This window comes from Microcaecilia unicolor, chromosome 6, assembly GCF_901765095.1.
Source record: "Microcaecilia unicolor chromosome 6, aMicUni1.1, whole genome shotgun sequence".
Taxonomy (NCBI): Eukaryota; Metazoa; Chordata; class Amphibia; order Gymnophiona; family Siphonopidae; genus Microcaecilia; species Microcaecilia unicolor.
Window position 1 is genome coordinate 344,630,340 of NC_044036.1, and position 15,113 is coordinate 344,645,452.

Below are 15,113 nucleotides of genomic sequence, written 5' to 3' on the forward strand. Positions count from 1 at the left end.
CTCCCCCTCCTAACAGAGACAATGCAAATATGCAATACTTTCAATTGCGATTGCTAAGGTTTTGTTCTGACTAATATGGCGGCAAGCCCCGCCCACTAACTTCAGCCCAGATAATGGACTAGATAGGATGGTGCCGGCTCCTTTCAGGCCATACCAGCGAGAGGCGGCACAAGGTATAGAGCGTCGCCAGGAAGTCAGACGCCGGATCAGCGAGACCTAGAGCGTCGCGCGCTTCCGATTGTGAGCCCTGGTCCGGTGCTCCGCGAGTCGCCGACCCTCCTCCTCAGTTCTCGCCGCCGACATGCAGTCGGTCAGCCCTTTGGGTCGGGTCTGCCTGAGGCTTTGGAACCCGTACAGGTAACGAGGGGCTCCAGATCGCACTTGACCTTTATTGCAAGGGGTCTAGCATTGAATTACTACTGCAGTACTGAAGCCAAGGGCGGGATGTTGCACGCTTTACCCACGTGAAGGCCAAGCGCAGGTCACTGCTGACAATACCGCCTTTCACCACTTGGGGGCGCCAGATACAAAGCTAAAGCAGGCAACTAGCGTCGGGTGCAGAAATGTATTGATCAGAGAAGAGGGTTTGTACAGCGCTGCGTAACCCTAGCAGCGCTCTAGAAATGTTAAGTAGTAGTAGGGTTTAATGAAATGCATTGATGAGTTCATAAGTGTTGCCATACTGGGAAAGACCAAAGGTCCATCAAGCCCAGCATCCTGTTTCAGGTCACAAGTACCTGGCAAGATCCCAAAACAGTACAATATATTTTATGCTGCTTATCCCAGAGGGAACACATTGATCAGATTGAAGAGGGTTTAGTCAAACGCAGTGATCACAGGGAAGAGAGTTTAGTCGAGTGGAGGAGTGGCCTAGTGGTTAGGGTGGTGGACTTTGGTCCTGAGGAACTGAGTTCGATTCCCACCTCAGGCAGCTCCTTGTGACTCTGGGCAAGTCACTTAACCCTCCATTGCCCCATGTAAGCCGCATTGAGCCTACCATGAGTGGGAAAGCGCAGGGTACAAATGTAACAAAAATAAAATAGATATTATGGGAGATTCTTCATGGAATGTTGCTACTATTGGAGATTCTACATGGAATGTTGCTATTCCACTAGCAACATTCCATGTAGAAGGCTGCGCAGGCTTCTGTTTCTGTGAGTCTGATGTCCTGCACGTACGTGCAGGACGTCAGACTCACAGAAGCAGAAGCCTGCGCGGCCACATTTATGATCTGCAAGGGCCAGGCAAAGGCAGCTCCTTGTGACTCTGGGCAAGTCACTTAACCCTCCATTGCCCCATGTAAGCCACATTGAGCCTGTCATGAGTGGGAAAGTGTGGGGTACAAATATAACCAAAAAAAATGCACTGATCACAGGGAAGAGGGTTTAGTGAAACTCATTGATCACAGGGAAGAGGGTTTAGTGAGATGCATTCATCAGAGGGAAGAGGGTTTAGTCAAATGCATTGATCAGAAAGAAGAGGATTTTGTGAATTGTATTGATCACGGGGAAGAGGGTTTAGTGAAAACTATCGATCACAAGGAAAGAGGATTGGAACCAGCACAAGCAGGAACAAAACCCCTGCCCGTGCTGGTTCCAACCACAAAATGGCTGCCAGGACTTCCCACAGTAGTCTTGCCTGCCATTTCCATTGGCGCAGTAGCACGGGGCAGGAACAAGTGGGGTTCGTTCCTGCCCCTGAAGAAGCCACTACACCACAAGTGCTTCCTAAGGCAGGTCCAAGGAGGTCCTACTAGTATCAGATGGGGGGAGTTTCAGTTTCAACCCAAACCTGGATTTCGGGTTGCTTTTGGTGCTGAAACTGAAATCCGGTCAGCCACAACCCATGATATTTTTCCCCCTCTTTTCTCTGAAATCACATCTTTGTTTTCACAACAGGCAACGACTGCTAGGACTCTGCCCTGTCAGAATGGTGAGGATGAGCTGTGAGAGGAAAAATGAAGTTCTCGCTAGCGCTCCTCTGGACAGTGCACCCAAGCAGTACCCCCCAAAGATCCAGCAGCTGGTGAACGAAATTGCTGGTCTGACGCTCCTTGAGATTGTTGAACTCAATGACTTGCTGAAGGTGTGAACCGTACTTTGATGGGTTGTCCTGCAGTTCTCCCTGTGAGAAACAAAACCATGTAATGAATAGCTGTCTGTAGCTCTGAGGGATGGAGGATACGAGTATGAAGTGGTTTACTAGCCATATGTGTCTGCTAACCATTCCATCTCTTCCTCCCTGTAGAAGACATTGAAAATAGAAAATATGGGAATGATGCCGATGGGAGCAGTGATGCCAGGATCAAGTGCCCATCCAGCTGCTCAGGTAATTGCTGTTTGGGACTGACTTCTTGTATTTGGGTCTTGAGTTCATCCCCAACTTAGCTGCTCCATCACCTGTGTTAAATTAAACTTTCCTGAAGTTTTGCAACAGGTAGAACTGAACAAGGGTAGAGAGGCATTATTGTGGAATTAGATTTCAAATGGTAATCTTTGTAAGAGTGAAGCATTTGAGTTAGAAATGCTTTGCTTTTCCCTCAATTACATATTCATACACAGCCTCAAAGAGCTGTGGGGGAGGGTGTGGGTGGCTGTTGATGGTGGTGGCCTGTACATGTGTTGAAGTAAGGCAACCGCAGCTCAGGGAAAACTGGACTTCCTATTACCTGATTACAGATTGTGACCAGATCATGGGGGAGATTTCTAACTCATGTGGCTCTTGGGTTTCAGCAGGCTGTGGAGGAAGAAGATATTCCCGAGAAGAAAGAAAAATCTCTTTTCATTGTGAAACTGACAGAGCTGAATGCAGCAGATAAAGTAAAATTGATCAAGGAAGTGAAGAATTGTATGCAAGGTCTCAATTTAGTACAGGTGAGAGGGCTTGGCACATTCATGAAGCCCAAAAGACCACTACAACTCGGTGTCATGGTCTTTGGCTGCAGCTCAAACTGTTGTACGTGTGTCTTCTTCATTCAGCTTAGAAATGGAAAAATATGGAGCTCCGGGCGGCTCATCTGTCTGTCCATTCTGCCTTATTTATGCTCCAGCTGCCCTCAGTGCCATCTTGCCCCTGCTGATTCCACCTGGAGGCTATTTGGTGCATTCAGTGCACAAGATTATACCTTGGCAGTTGTCTGGAAGCCGGGTTCATTTCTGGAGGTGTTCACTTGCAAGAATTATTGCCATCAGTAATCTAGAGCAACAGAATTTCCCAGTCACAATCTTTTTCTTCTGAATTGTACCAGTGTAGCATGAAAAAGACGATGAGAATATTCAGTTTTCCAAGATGTGAGCTTTTGCTTTTGATAATATCTTTCATTGCTGCAGCGGAGGTTTTCTGGAACTTTTTTAGGGTGCATGAAAAGTCTGCATTGGAGGGCTTTTCTCTGTTGGACAGGGAATGCATTAGGGGTATCTGTTTTTGCTTTGTGGAATCGTGTAGAAAAAATAACAATAACCATTCTTCTCTGCTTCATCATCACCACCACCACCCCTCTAACTCTCTCTTATGTCTGACAGGCAAAGAAACTGGTGGAATCCCTTCCACAGGAGATCGTGACAAATGTTTCAAAAGCTGAAGCTGAGAAGGTAAAGGCAGCGCTGGAGGCAGCAGGGGGGAAAGTGGTTTTGGAGTGAAGCATTCGGCCCTTTGCTGTGCTTCTTGTAAGTGGGGACCATGTCACAAAACCCTCCAGAATCTCTCCAGCTACCTTTGGCCTGGGATTGTTACAGCTGTTTCTGGAACTCTGACTGGGCTAAGAATCACTGACTGCTCTGCCTGTTGTTGCAATGAACCTCCACCAGGACTGTCTTCCACACTTTCAGGAAATGTGTGTACAGCTGTAAAGTCAAGTCTTGACTGTAGAAAAATCCCCCAAGCAGCTCTGTACTGGTTATTCCTGTGTTTGTAGCTGTGGGGGGTTTACAGGCAGGTGTGTTTTCGTGGGTTGCAGAGAGTATGAAGTCTGACCCATTTCTTGGATCTGTGGGGATTTTTTTTTTAAATATTAAACATTACGTAAAATGTGTGACTTCCTCCCTTGTGTATCACTAGTGAGAGACAGTGTTCTCCAGAGATAAGCAGGGAAGGTGCAGCCACACTTAGTGGTGACATTTTCTGGATGTATCTTGAGTGTCAATGCTCTCCTCTAGCTAAGGAAGCCTTTTGACTTACTGGATATTCGCAGGACTTCCTGTGCTAGCTGCAATTCCCTCTATCCGCTTCAATTTTTATTCTTCTGCTCCTGAACAGTTGCAGCTCTCCTCGCTCTCTCCAATTTCAACCAGTTCCTCAACAAAAAAATAAAATCCCCGAGATCGCTGGTCTGCTAGGGCCAGCAGAGTGACTATGGCTGCCTCTGGCGGCTTTAATTTATTTCAATAATTTTTATTGATGATTCTGCATACAAGACATAACCACAAGATTCCAAATATAACCATTGAATCTCGTAACATATTTACAAACATACAGCGTTCAACTCAATCATCAAATAATTTTTTTTCTTTTTCTTCCCCCCCCCCCCCCATATGAACCAGTCTCCTCCTCCCCCCACCCTTTCCAAACTTTCCTCCATACTTCAAGGATCTCCTTTACGACCATCTTATACTATTCAAACTTTAATGATTACCAATTTAACTTACTATTCGTTTACTGATGACATCGCCTTCTCAAAGTTGAACTCTATTCCTCCCTGTCCTTTCACCCAAAACTCTCCATTAAAGAATTCAAAACTCCTGTTTCTTATGGTTATTTCTCTATAAAGTATAGAGCTTGTTTAGAACAGCACGTCTTGCTTTGTGGGAAGTGTTCTGTAAATAGCTGTTCCAAATATTATAAAAGGCCTTTCTTCTCTTTGGAGTGGCCCCTGCTTCCCGTGCCTCCCAAAGCATTAATTTGTGAAAACAATTTCTCCAGTACCAAAAAGATGGAGGTTCCTCCTGCATCCAATGCTTAAGTATACATTTTTTCGGCGGCTTTAATAACGGCATTTATATCCTGCTTAACTGCAAGTTCAAAGCGGGTTACATCAAGAACAAAATCATACAATACAGAAAGAATAAAATCAACCCCATAATTATAGCAAATAGTGTTGAAAAACAGCTCTTTGAAAACTCATAGAAATATTTTACATTATAATTATTTATTACATTTGTACCCCACATTATCCCACCTTTTTGCAGGCTCAATGTGGCTTACAGAGTAAGGTTATGATAAATTCAGTACATGATTTAAATACAGTTGATCATAAGCTGAGGTAAAAGCGGATTTAGATGAGCGGATGTTTGATAAGTTGTGTGAGAAGTGTTTTAGGTGTGCTTGGGTGGTTTGGGGGATGATTTGTATCATTGAGGGTGACTTTTGTAAGCTTTGTTAAAGAGGTGTGTTTTCAGAGCTTTGCGGAAGCTGGTTAGATTGTTCATGGATTTCAGGGCCTTGGGTAACACATTCCACAACTGTGTGCTTTTGTATGCAAAGGTCGTAGCATAAGCCTGTTTGTATTTCACTCCTTTGCAGCTGGGGAAATTCAGATTGAGGAATTTGCGGGCCGATCTTTTGGCGTTTCTGGGCAGTAGGTCCACTAGGTTTAGCATATAGAGTGGGGCGTCTGCGTGAATGATTTTGTGCACGGTTGTGCAGATCTTGAACTCAATACGTTCCTTGAGCGGAAGCCAATGTAGTTTCTCTCTTAGGGGCTTCGCACTTTCATATTTAGGTTTTCCAAAGATGAGTCTGGCTAACGCGTTTTGGGTTGTTTGGAGTTTTTTAATGGTCTGTTCTTTACAGCCTGCGTACAGAGCGTTGCAGTAGTCTAAGTGGCTTATTACTAGTGACTGTACCAGGGTGCGAAAGACATTTCTTGGGAAAAAAGGTTTAATTCTTTTGAGTTTCCACATCAATTGGAACATTTTTTTCGTTGTGTTCTTCACATGGGTATCGAGTGTGAGGTTTCGATCAATGGTGACTCCAAGAATTTTCAGGTTTTCTGAGATAGGAAGTGTGCAGTGAGGTGTGGTTATAGTGGAGTAACTGTTTGTGTTGTATTGGGAGGTGAGAACTAGGCATTGGGTTTTTTCTGCATTGAGCTTTAACCGGAATGAGTCCGCCCATGAGTGCATGATCTGGAAGCTCTGGTTGATCTCGTTGGTTATTTCGTTTAAGTCACTCTTAAACGGGATGTAGATTGTGACGTCATCGGCATATATGTAGGGGTTAAGATTTTGATTGGCCAAGAGTTTGGCTAGTGGTGTCATCATTAGGTTGAAGATTGTGGGTGAAAAGGGGGGGATCCTTGAGGGACTCCACATTCCGGTGTCCAAGGCGGTGATCTGGTAGTATTCGTTATAACTTGGTAAGATCTAGTGGTGAGGATTGTAAGCTCTTTGAGCAGGGACTGTCTTTCTTCTATGTTTGTGCAGTGCTGCGTATGCTTTGTAGCGCTATAGAAATGCTAAATAGTAGTAGTAGAGGAATCCTTTAAACCATTTGAGAACTGGGCCTCCGATTCCGAAGTATTCTGGTATGTGTAGTAGTATTCCATGATCCACCATGTCGAAGGCACTGGACATGTCGAATTGTAATATGAGTATGTTCTTGCCGGTTGCAATTGGTTTTTTTTTTTGAAGGAGTTCATTGCGGATACTAGTACGGTTTCGGTGCTATGATTTGATCGGAATCCTGACTGTGACTCTTGTAGAATTGAGTGTTTGGTCAGATAATCCGTGAGCTGCTTCGTCACTATGCCTTCCATCAACTTTGTAGTGAGTGGGATAGAGGCGACTGGTCGGTAGTTGGTTAAGTCCATTGTGCTTTTCTTGGCATCTTTTGGCAACGGAGTGAGTAGTATGTTTCCATTTTCCGTCGGGAAGAGACCATGTAGGAGTCTATAGTTTATTTGGTTCGTGAGGTCTTTTTTAAATTGTTTGGGTGTCGCTCTTATTAGGCTGGTAGGGCAAATGTCGAGTTTGCACTGAGATTTGGCATATTTTTTGAGCCAGTGTGTGAGTTCATCTACTGAAATTAAGTCAAAATTGGTCCAAAACATCTGATGGCAAATTATTCCAGAGGCTCTTTCAAATGATGTACTTTTTTTTATCACTAGCAATCGCCAAACAGGCAGCTGGTGGTGGTGATAGTAATAATTCCTGTGACAATCGTAGGCAACGGGATAGTTTGTAAACAGTAATCAATCCCACTACAAATCCAGCAGTTAAACCATACAAAATTTTAAAGATAAAAATTAAAAGTTTAAATTTGATTCTTGCCCGATTAGGCAACCAGTGTAGTTCACACAGAAATGGCGTAGCATGATCAAATCTATTTCCTTTCAAATTCAATTTGGTGGATTGAAGTCTTTGCAATTGTTTAGCTAGTAAGCCTAATAAACAAACGTTACAGTAACCAAAAGATATTTATTTATTGTTTGCATTTGTATCCCACATTTTCCCACCTCTTTGCGGGCTCAGTGTGGCTTACAATAAGATATGAATAATGAGAATACAGTTGTTACACATTGGTTATGGGTTACATTGTACAAGTTATGCGAGATAATCGAATTATCATTAGGAATATCACAATGGGACATCAACAGGGAGACTTTGGGAGAATAACTGCCTGGATCACAAGCCAAAAATACCATCTCTCTGAAAAAAATGTCTTAACCTACGCAACATCTTCAACTTAAAACAAAATCTTCCATTACGTTCATTCCCACAATTCCAGGACAAGTGGTAGTTATGCCCATTGACCAGCAGGTGGAAATAGAGAATACAGAACTGAGCTCCCTGCTAGCAGCTCAGCCCCTCAGTATCTTCTATCTCCAGCAGGTTCCCTACATTGGACTCAGTGTCTGCAGTCACCTTGAATTTTCCCTTCCTGGTTGCTGGCGGCATTGCCTCGCGGAATCTGCTAGATGGGAAGCTGAATCAGACCTTGTAGCCCATCTTGAAGGTGTTTGCATTAGGAGCTGCAGGCTTCTATTGGTAGCACTTTCTTTCCCGCTGCGGGCTGTCTTGGGTCGAGGGCTGCGGCATGGGCCTGTTTGCAGTGGCAACAGCAGTCTGTTTCCCGGGGCAATCCCCGGGTTGCCTGGTTGGAGGCACGTTTTGCCTCTGGTGGACGCTGTGTATGACATTCTTCGGGCTTCGGCCTAAGGTATGTCTTTGGCATTCACCACAAGCTGTCAGTTCTGCCTGCGGTCGTAGGCGGTGGTTGCCACCTCCAAGGCCTGCATGGTCAGGTTTCCACTTTGGGGCACCTTTCTCTTTGGGAACACCCTCTGAGATTTGGTTCAGAAGCTCGTGAGTCAGGCTCCAGCGTTTGCCAGCCTCGTTCTTGGACTGTCCTGTGGGCTCGGCAAGTGCCCGGTTTCATCTCAGCACTAAGGGTAGGCCTTGTCCTCAGAATTTTGGCCAAAGGTCTTGGTTTTGAACCTGGCAATCTCCCGGGGGACGGGGAACCAGGAACCAGCATGGCACTTGGGGTGAGTGGCTGCTGTCTCCCGGCCAGTGGCCTGGCTGGCTGGCCCATCTGGGCCGACATGGAGCCGCTTTCGGGCATTTCAGGATGTGTGGACTACCTTCTCCTCAGCTTAGGTGTTGGATTTTCGGGGTGCTGGCGTCTGGCTGGCGTTCTCCCCTCTGGTAGCCCCTCTCTTCTTGCAGTCTCTTGGTCAGAGGGGGCCTCTGTCTGTCAGAGCGGAAGAGCAGTAAAGATGCTGCTATCCTTTTGGGCCATTGTTCCTGTCCTTCCTGCCGAGTGCTGTTTGGGTTGCTACTCCATCCTTTTTGGGGTTCCCAGGAAGACGGGAACAGTGCAACCCATTCTGGATCTCAAGGGATCCACAGGTATCCATTTTCAGATGGCGGCCCTGAGGTCTCTGATCGCCTCCGTTTGGGAGAGAAAGTTTCTCTCCGCTCTCGATGGAGGCATACTTCTCTTTCCCGCTACGGGCTATCTTGGCAGTTCATTCCTGTTCTGGACCCTGCCAGTTGGTTCCGTCGGACCCAAGGCCCCTTTTTGAGGTCATGCTCATAGTGGCGGTCTTTCTGCAGAGACACAGGTTTTTGTGTTCTCATGTACCTGGATGACTTCAGGTCTCTTCTTGCCTAGCCTGTGTAGAGACTTCTTCAGCGCTGGTTTACCCCGTTTTTTGTCTGGTTTGGGTGTTTAATTTCAACAGGAGCAGGCTGGCGCCAGCACACCAACTTTTATTCCCGATGAGCTTGAGTGTTTCTTCAGAGGGACAGCACTTTGTTAGCTTCCAAGTTTCTCGCTCCTGCTTTGACATCAGCCACAGGCCTGGTATTTCGTGCAGGTCCTTAGATCTATGGCAGCAGCAGGGTTCCTTCTTCTCTCATGCGGCCGCTTTAGGGGGCCCTGCTCAGCTACTCGTCTCAGGTTTCAGAGGGTGGTGGCATCTGGCTCTTTTGCTGTCAGTGCATGAGGGGGTTGCTGCTTCCCCAGTCGTTGACCCTGGGAAGCTCCTCGAGCCTGCTTTGGGAGGTGGTGTCTGTGGATACCAGCTTCTCGGGCTGGGGAGTGCCCTTTGCTGGGGTTCCTTGGTGCAGGGCTCTTGGTCTCCAAAGAGGGCATTGGCCCTCTATCCTCTGGAGCTGAGCTCTGGAGGCCTTTGCCCCACTGTTGGGAATGCTGCCCTTTTGGCCTTTCGGTCTTGTCTGCGGCGGGTGCCTTTTTTCACCTCGCAGGGGGGGGGGGGGGGACTCCTAGCAGTCTGCTGGCAAGGGAGTCCAGCTTGTTAATGGATGGGGCAGTGAGACTTCGGTTGTGCCTTCGGCTTGTTTGCGGGGTCCCTCAATGTAACATACATAGTAGATGACGGCAGAAAAAGACCTGCACAGTCCATCCAGTCTGCCCAACAAGACAACTCATATGTGCTACTTTTTGTGTATACCCTACTTTGATTTGTACCTGTGCTCTTCAGGGCACAGACCGTATAAGTCTGCCCAGCACTATCCCCGCCTCCCAACCACCGACTCTGGCACAGACCGTATAAGTCTGCCCAGCACTATCCCCGCCTCCCAACCACCAGCCCCGCCTCCCAACCACCGGCTCTGGCACAGACCGTATAAGTCTGCCCAGCACTATCCCTGCCTCCCATCCACCAGCCCCGCCTCCCACCACCAGCTCTGGCACAGACCGTATAAGTCTGCCCAGTCGGTACGCTCTGGTTTCCAGCAGAGGGAGCGGTTGGTCGAGCTGTTTTCAGCTTGTGGCCTAGTCCTATGTCTAGGTTCCTCTGTGCCAGGCATAGGACTCTAGGGATCTATTCGCCCTGTGACGGTTGTGTCTGAGCTAGAGACCTCCGTATGCCTTCCCCCATGCCGATTTTAGGCTGGCTGTGGGGGAGAGTGGCAGACCTTTGGGGCAAGGTGATCCTGGTCTCCAGCCTGGCCATGGCTTCCATGGTATGCAGATCTTGTGAGGCTTCTGGTTGGGGAGCCATTGTGATTCCCTCAGTGTCGAGGTCTTTCTGTTGGGGCCTAGTGGCCATGGAGGTTCCCCCTTTTTCCTTTGGTCTTGCGGCCTGGCCCTGGAGGGGGCTCAGCTGAGGAAGAAAGGTTATTCGCTTTCAGTGGTGGCTTCCCTGCTTCAGGCCGGGAAGCGCTCTTCCTCATCGGCGTGTGCCAACAGGCCTGCAAAAAATGCTTTGTAAAAAGACACTCAAGCCACATTTCCTCCCATCCCCACAGCTTCCAAGTTACATAATAATGCATCATGATTCACCAAATTGAACGCTGCAGATAAATCCAGTTGCATCAGGAACACCTCTATCTTTTTATAAAGATAACCCCAAAGAATAGACAACTGCTAAGAGCACCGTCTCGGTGATAATGAGCAAAAACCCGCTTGAAAGGATCTAACAGATCAAAACTATCCACATATTCCTATTGCTTCCATCACCCTAATCAGTGTGGGGATAATTACTGTAATCCAGGGGTTTAATTTATCTTCCTTAAGCAACGGTCTAAGGGTGATAACTCCCTTATCCTCTGAATAATTACCATTCATCAGAAGGTCTTCACCGAGGAAGATTTGGGAGAGATACCGGTGCCAGAAATGGTATTCAGAGCTGATGAGTCGTAAGAAAAACATGACTAGTTAAAAACGTCTAAGTGTTCGTCAGGAACGTCCTTTTTTTCGATTATGGATCAAGGATATTCAAGTGTTAGGCACGGCCGAGTCCCGCCTTCGCTACACCTCCGACACGCCCCCTTGAACTTTGGCCATCCCTGTGACGGAAAGCAGTTGGGGATTGTCACGTTCTCAAAGCAGGAACTAGGTTTGTGAACCCTTGGGCCACTGTCAGGCAAATCACCCAAGCAGAAAGCAGTGCTGAACACAACAGGCAGGAACCACAGAATATAACTAGAAGAGGCTTTAATAGTAGACAGTAAACATTATCCAGTAGCACAGCAAGGTCAAAGGGGCCGGCAGCAAACACGGATAATCCATAAACTAACCAGAGTCTATAGGCAGGCGGAAAGCAAAGTCCAGGCCAAGGGTCACAGGCACAGGAAGCAAGCAAAGTCAAAGTCCAGGAACAGGCAGGGTCCAACACAAAGGAAACTTTCAGAGGAACTCCCACAAACCACCAGGAACTCATGGATGACCTTTGATACCAAGGCAAGGCAAGCAAGGCTCACAGAAGCTAATAAGCCCCTCAGCAGCTGACCCACAGCTGCAGTAAATCACCAGCCAAGTAAGGGTGCTGTTCCAGAACAACCCAGAAGAGCAAGGCTGGCAACCTGGAAAATCCGGACCGGACTCACTGAAGTCTGGAACACGGAAGACAGCAGAAAACAGTCCATAGCAGCCACCAGTTCTGAGAGCACCCACAAGGAAAGCAAGGGATGTCCAAAATCGGCTTTTCGATGATACCGATTTGGACGACCCTGGGAGAAGGACGTCCATCTTCTGATTTATGCCGAAAGATGGGCATCCTTCTCTTTTGAAAATTAGCCCAATAGTAAAATCTTTTTATTAGAAGCAAAAAGCTGGTAAAAGAATCAGTTGTAATGCTAGATGACTGAAGAGCAAAAGAGGCACTCAGGAAAGACAAGACCATAGAGGAGAGATTACGAGTTCTTGGCTTCGGTCTTCACTGAGAAAGATGTGGAGGAGATACAATGGTATGCAATGCTGATGAGTTATAGAAATTGAAACAAATCTCTGTAAACCTGGAAGATATAATGGGGCAATTTAATAAATTGAAGAATAGCAAATTACCTGGACCAGATGGTATACATCAGAGTACTGAGAGAATTGAAAAATGAACTTGCAGAGCTATTACTAGTAATATATAATTTATCTTTAAAATCAAGCATGGTACTGAAACAGGTGGGAAATCAGGAGACGAAAGGCAAATTTTGGTTCCAAACAAGGCAACTTTATTGCTAGCAAGTGAACAGCACCGAGTAGCCTCGGGACACTGTGTGTCATAAATCATCTGACACGTACATTTATACTTCCCTACTGGGCCTGCGCATTTGGCCCCTTACACGTCACAACCGACATGCGCAGTAAACATTTGTAGTTCTTACAGTACAAAATTGTAGTCCCAGTACGTACACACGTCATAACACTGAAATGATACTGGCAAGAAGAACGAAACTTAGCAGCTTATTCTTCACACACACACAATGCTCCTTTCTAGCACAGGAGATAAGGTTCGGCTCAGGAATGCAGGGGGGTGTCAGCACCCTCCAAGGTCGTCTATTCAGATGGCGTTGCTACAGGCAAGCTGGTCTTGTATAGGCCTTGCTAACTACTGTTACAAGCTATATGTCTAATAGCCCTGCATTCTGTGTTTTCATTAGTAAACAGCAACTTCTTTCATTAGTAAACAGTAAAACTGGATAAGGCACAAATGTCCAGTGCAGTAATAAGGTATGGCTAAAAGGCCAAAAGCAGAGGTAGAGTCCATAAGTATAAGTCCATCAGTAGGAACAAAACATGAGGTTGTTCTGTTGGTCAGTAGTATTCAGGTAGTACCCGGCGTTCCACTCCTTCAGTACTGTAAGATTGGAGGGTGGTCAATGTAATATCAGTTTTTAAAAACTTCCAGAGGTGATCCTGGAAATTATAGACCAATAAACCTGATGTTGGTGCTGGGCAAAATGGTAGAGACTATTAACACAACTACAGAGCATATTCATAAACGTGGACTAATGAGACAAAGCCAACATGGAAGGGAAATCTTCCCTCACCAATCTACTACATTTCTTTGAAGGGGTGAATGAACGTGGATAAAAGTGAGCCGGTCAATACTGTGTATCTGGATTTTCAAAAGGCATTTGACAAAGTACTTCAGGAAAAACTGAGAAAATTAGAAAGTCATGGGATAGGAGATAAAGTCCTATTGTGGATTAAGAAAAAGTTAAAATAGAGAGTTGGGTTAAAAGGTAGTAAATTTAAAACAAACCAGAGAAAATATTTCTTCATTCAGCGTGTAATTAAACTCTGGAACTTGTCGCCAGAGAATGTGATAAAAGCAGTTAGAGTAGTAGGGTTAAAAAAAAAAAGTTTGGATACTAAAGGCCATTGACCATTAGTAACATAGTAGATGATGGCAGAAAAAGACCTGCATGGTCCATCCAGTCTGCCCAAGATAAACTCATATGTGTATACCTTACTTTGAATTTGTACCTGTCTTTTTCAGGGCACAGACCGTATAAGTCTGCCCAGCAGTATTTCCCGCCTCCCAACCACCAGTCCCGCCTCCCATCATCGGCTCTGGTACAGACCGTATAAGTCTGCCCTCCCCTATCCTAGCCTCCCAACCACCAACCCCTCTTCCCCCCACCTGCTCTGCCACCCAATTTCAGCTAAGCTTCTGAGGATCCATGCCTTCTGCACAGGATTCCTTTATGCATATCCCACGCATGTTTGAATTCCGTTACCGTTTTCATCTCCACCACCTCCCTCCCTTGGGAAAATCCACTGCTTAATTCTAGGATAAGCAACATAAAATCTGTTTTACTGTTCTGGGATCTTGCTAGTTTCTTGTGACCTGGATTGGCCACTGTTGGAAAACAGGATACTGGGCTTGATGGACCTTTGGTCTGTCCCAGTATAGCAATGCTTATGTTCTTATGGTCAGTATTCTCAATGGAGAAGGGTAGATAGTGGAGTTACCCAGGGGGTCTGTACTGGGACCACTAGTTTTAAACATATTTATAAATGATCTATAAGTAGAGGAGTGTGGTAGCCGTGTTAGTCCACTCTTAAGATTATCAATAGAAATCAAACAAAATAAAACATGGAAAAGAAAAATAAGATGATACCTTTTTTATTGGACATAATACATTTCTTGATTAGCTTTTGATCTGACGAAGAAGGGCAACCTTCGAAAGCTAAAAGGTATCATCTTATTTTCTTTTCCATGTTTTATTTTGTTTGATTTCTATTGATAAATGATCTATAAAATCCTGAGTCAAGAAAAATGTTAGGAAGTATTTTTTCACGGAGAGAGTAGTGGATGCTTGGAATGCCCTCCTGCGGGAGGTGGTGGAAATGAAAACGGTAACGGAATTCAAACATGCGTGGGATAAGCATAAAGGAATCCTGTGCAGAAGGAATGGATCCTCAGGAGCTTAGTCAAGATCGTGAGGTGGGGCTGGTGGTTGGGAGGCGGGGATAGTGCTGGGCAGACTTATACGGTCTGTGCCAGAACTGGTGGTGGGAGGCAGGGATAGTGCTGGGCAGACTTATACGGTCTGTGCCAGAGCCGGTGGTTGGGAGGCAGGGATAGTGCTGGGCAGACTTATACGGTCTGTGCCCTGAAGAGCACAGGTACAAATCAAAGTAGGGTATGCACAAAAAGTAGCACATATGTGTTATCTTGTTGGGCAGACTGGATGGACCGTGCAGGTCTTTTTCTGCCGTCATCTACTATGTTACTATGTTTTACTATGTAAAATCCTGAGTAGTTTACAACGGGTAAAAGTGAATAGAATTTTCACTCGCAAAAAGTACAAAGACCAGTTGACAATGAAATTTCATGGAAATACTTTTTCACTCAAAGAATAGTTAAGCTCTGGAACTCATTGCTAAAGGATGTGGTAATAGCAGTTAGCATAGGTGAGTTTACA

General features: G+C 45.9%; 1 protein-coding gene across 3 annotated transcripts; it reads left to right on the plus strand.

Annotated features, from left to right (window-relative positions):
- Positions 1–208: 208 nt before the first annotated feature.
- On the plus strand, positions 209–4,030 carry MRPL12 (mitochondrial ribosomal protein L12). Of its 3 annotated transcripts, none has more exons than XM_030208671.1 (5): positions 209–357; positions 1,899–2,085; positions 2,248–2,328; positions 2,733–2,873; positions 3,522–4,030. In XM_030208671.1, exons 1-5 carry the CDS (start codon positions 302–304, stop codon positions 3,636–3,638), a joined length of 582 nt encoding a protein of 193 aa, XP_030064531.1. In that variant the 5' UTR covers positions 209–301; the 3' UTR covers positions 3,639–4,030. The 3 variants fall into 3 exon arrangements, with proteins under 3 accessions (XP_030064531.1, XP_030064532.1, XP_030064533.1); XM_030208672.1 differs by having other exon boundaries at positions 2,736–2,873; XM_030208673.1 differs by having other exon boundaries at positions 2,248–2,312; positions 2,729–2,873.
- The last annotated feature ends 11,083 nt before the right edge of the window (positions 4,031–15,113 follow it).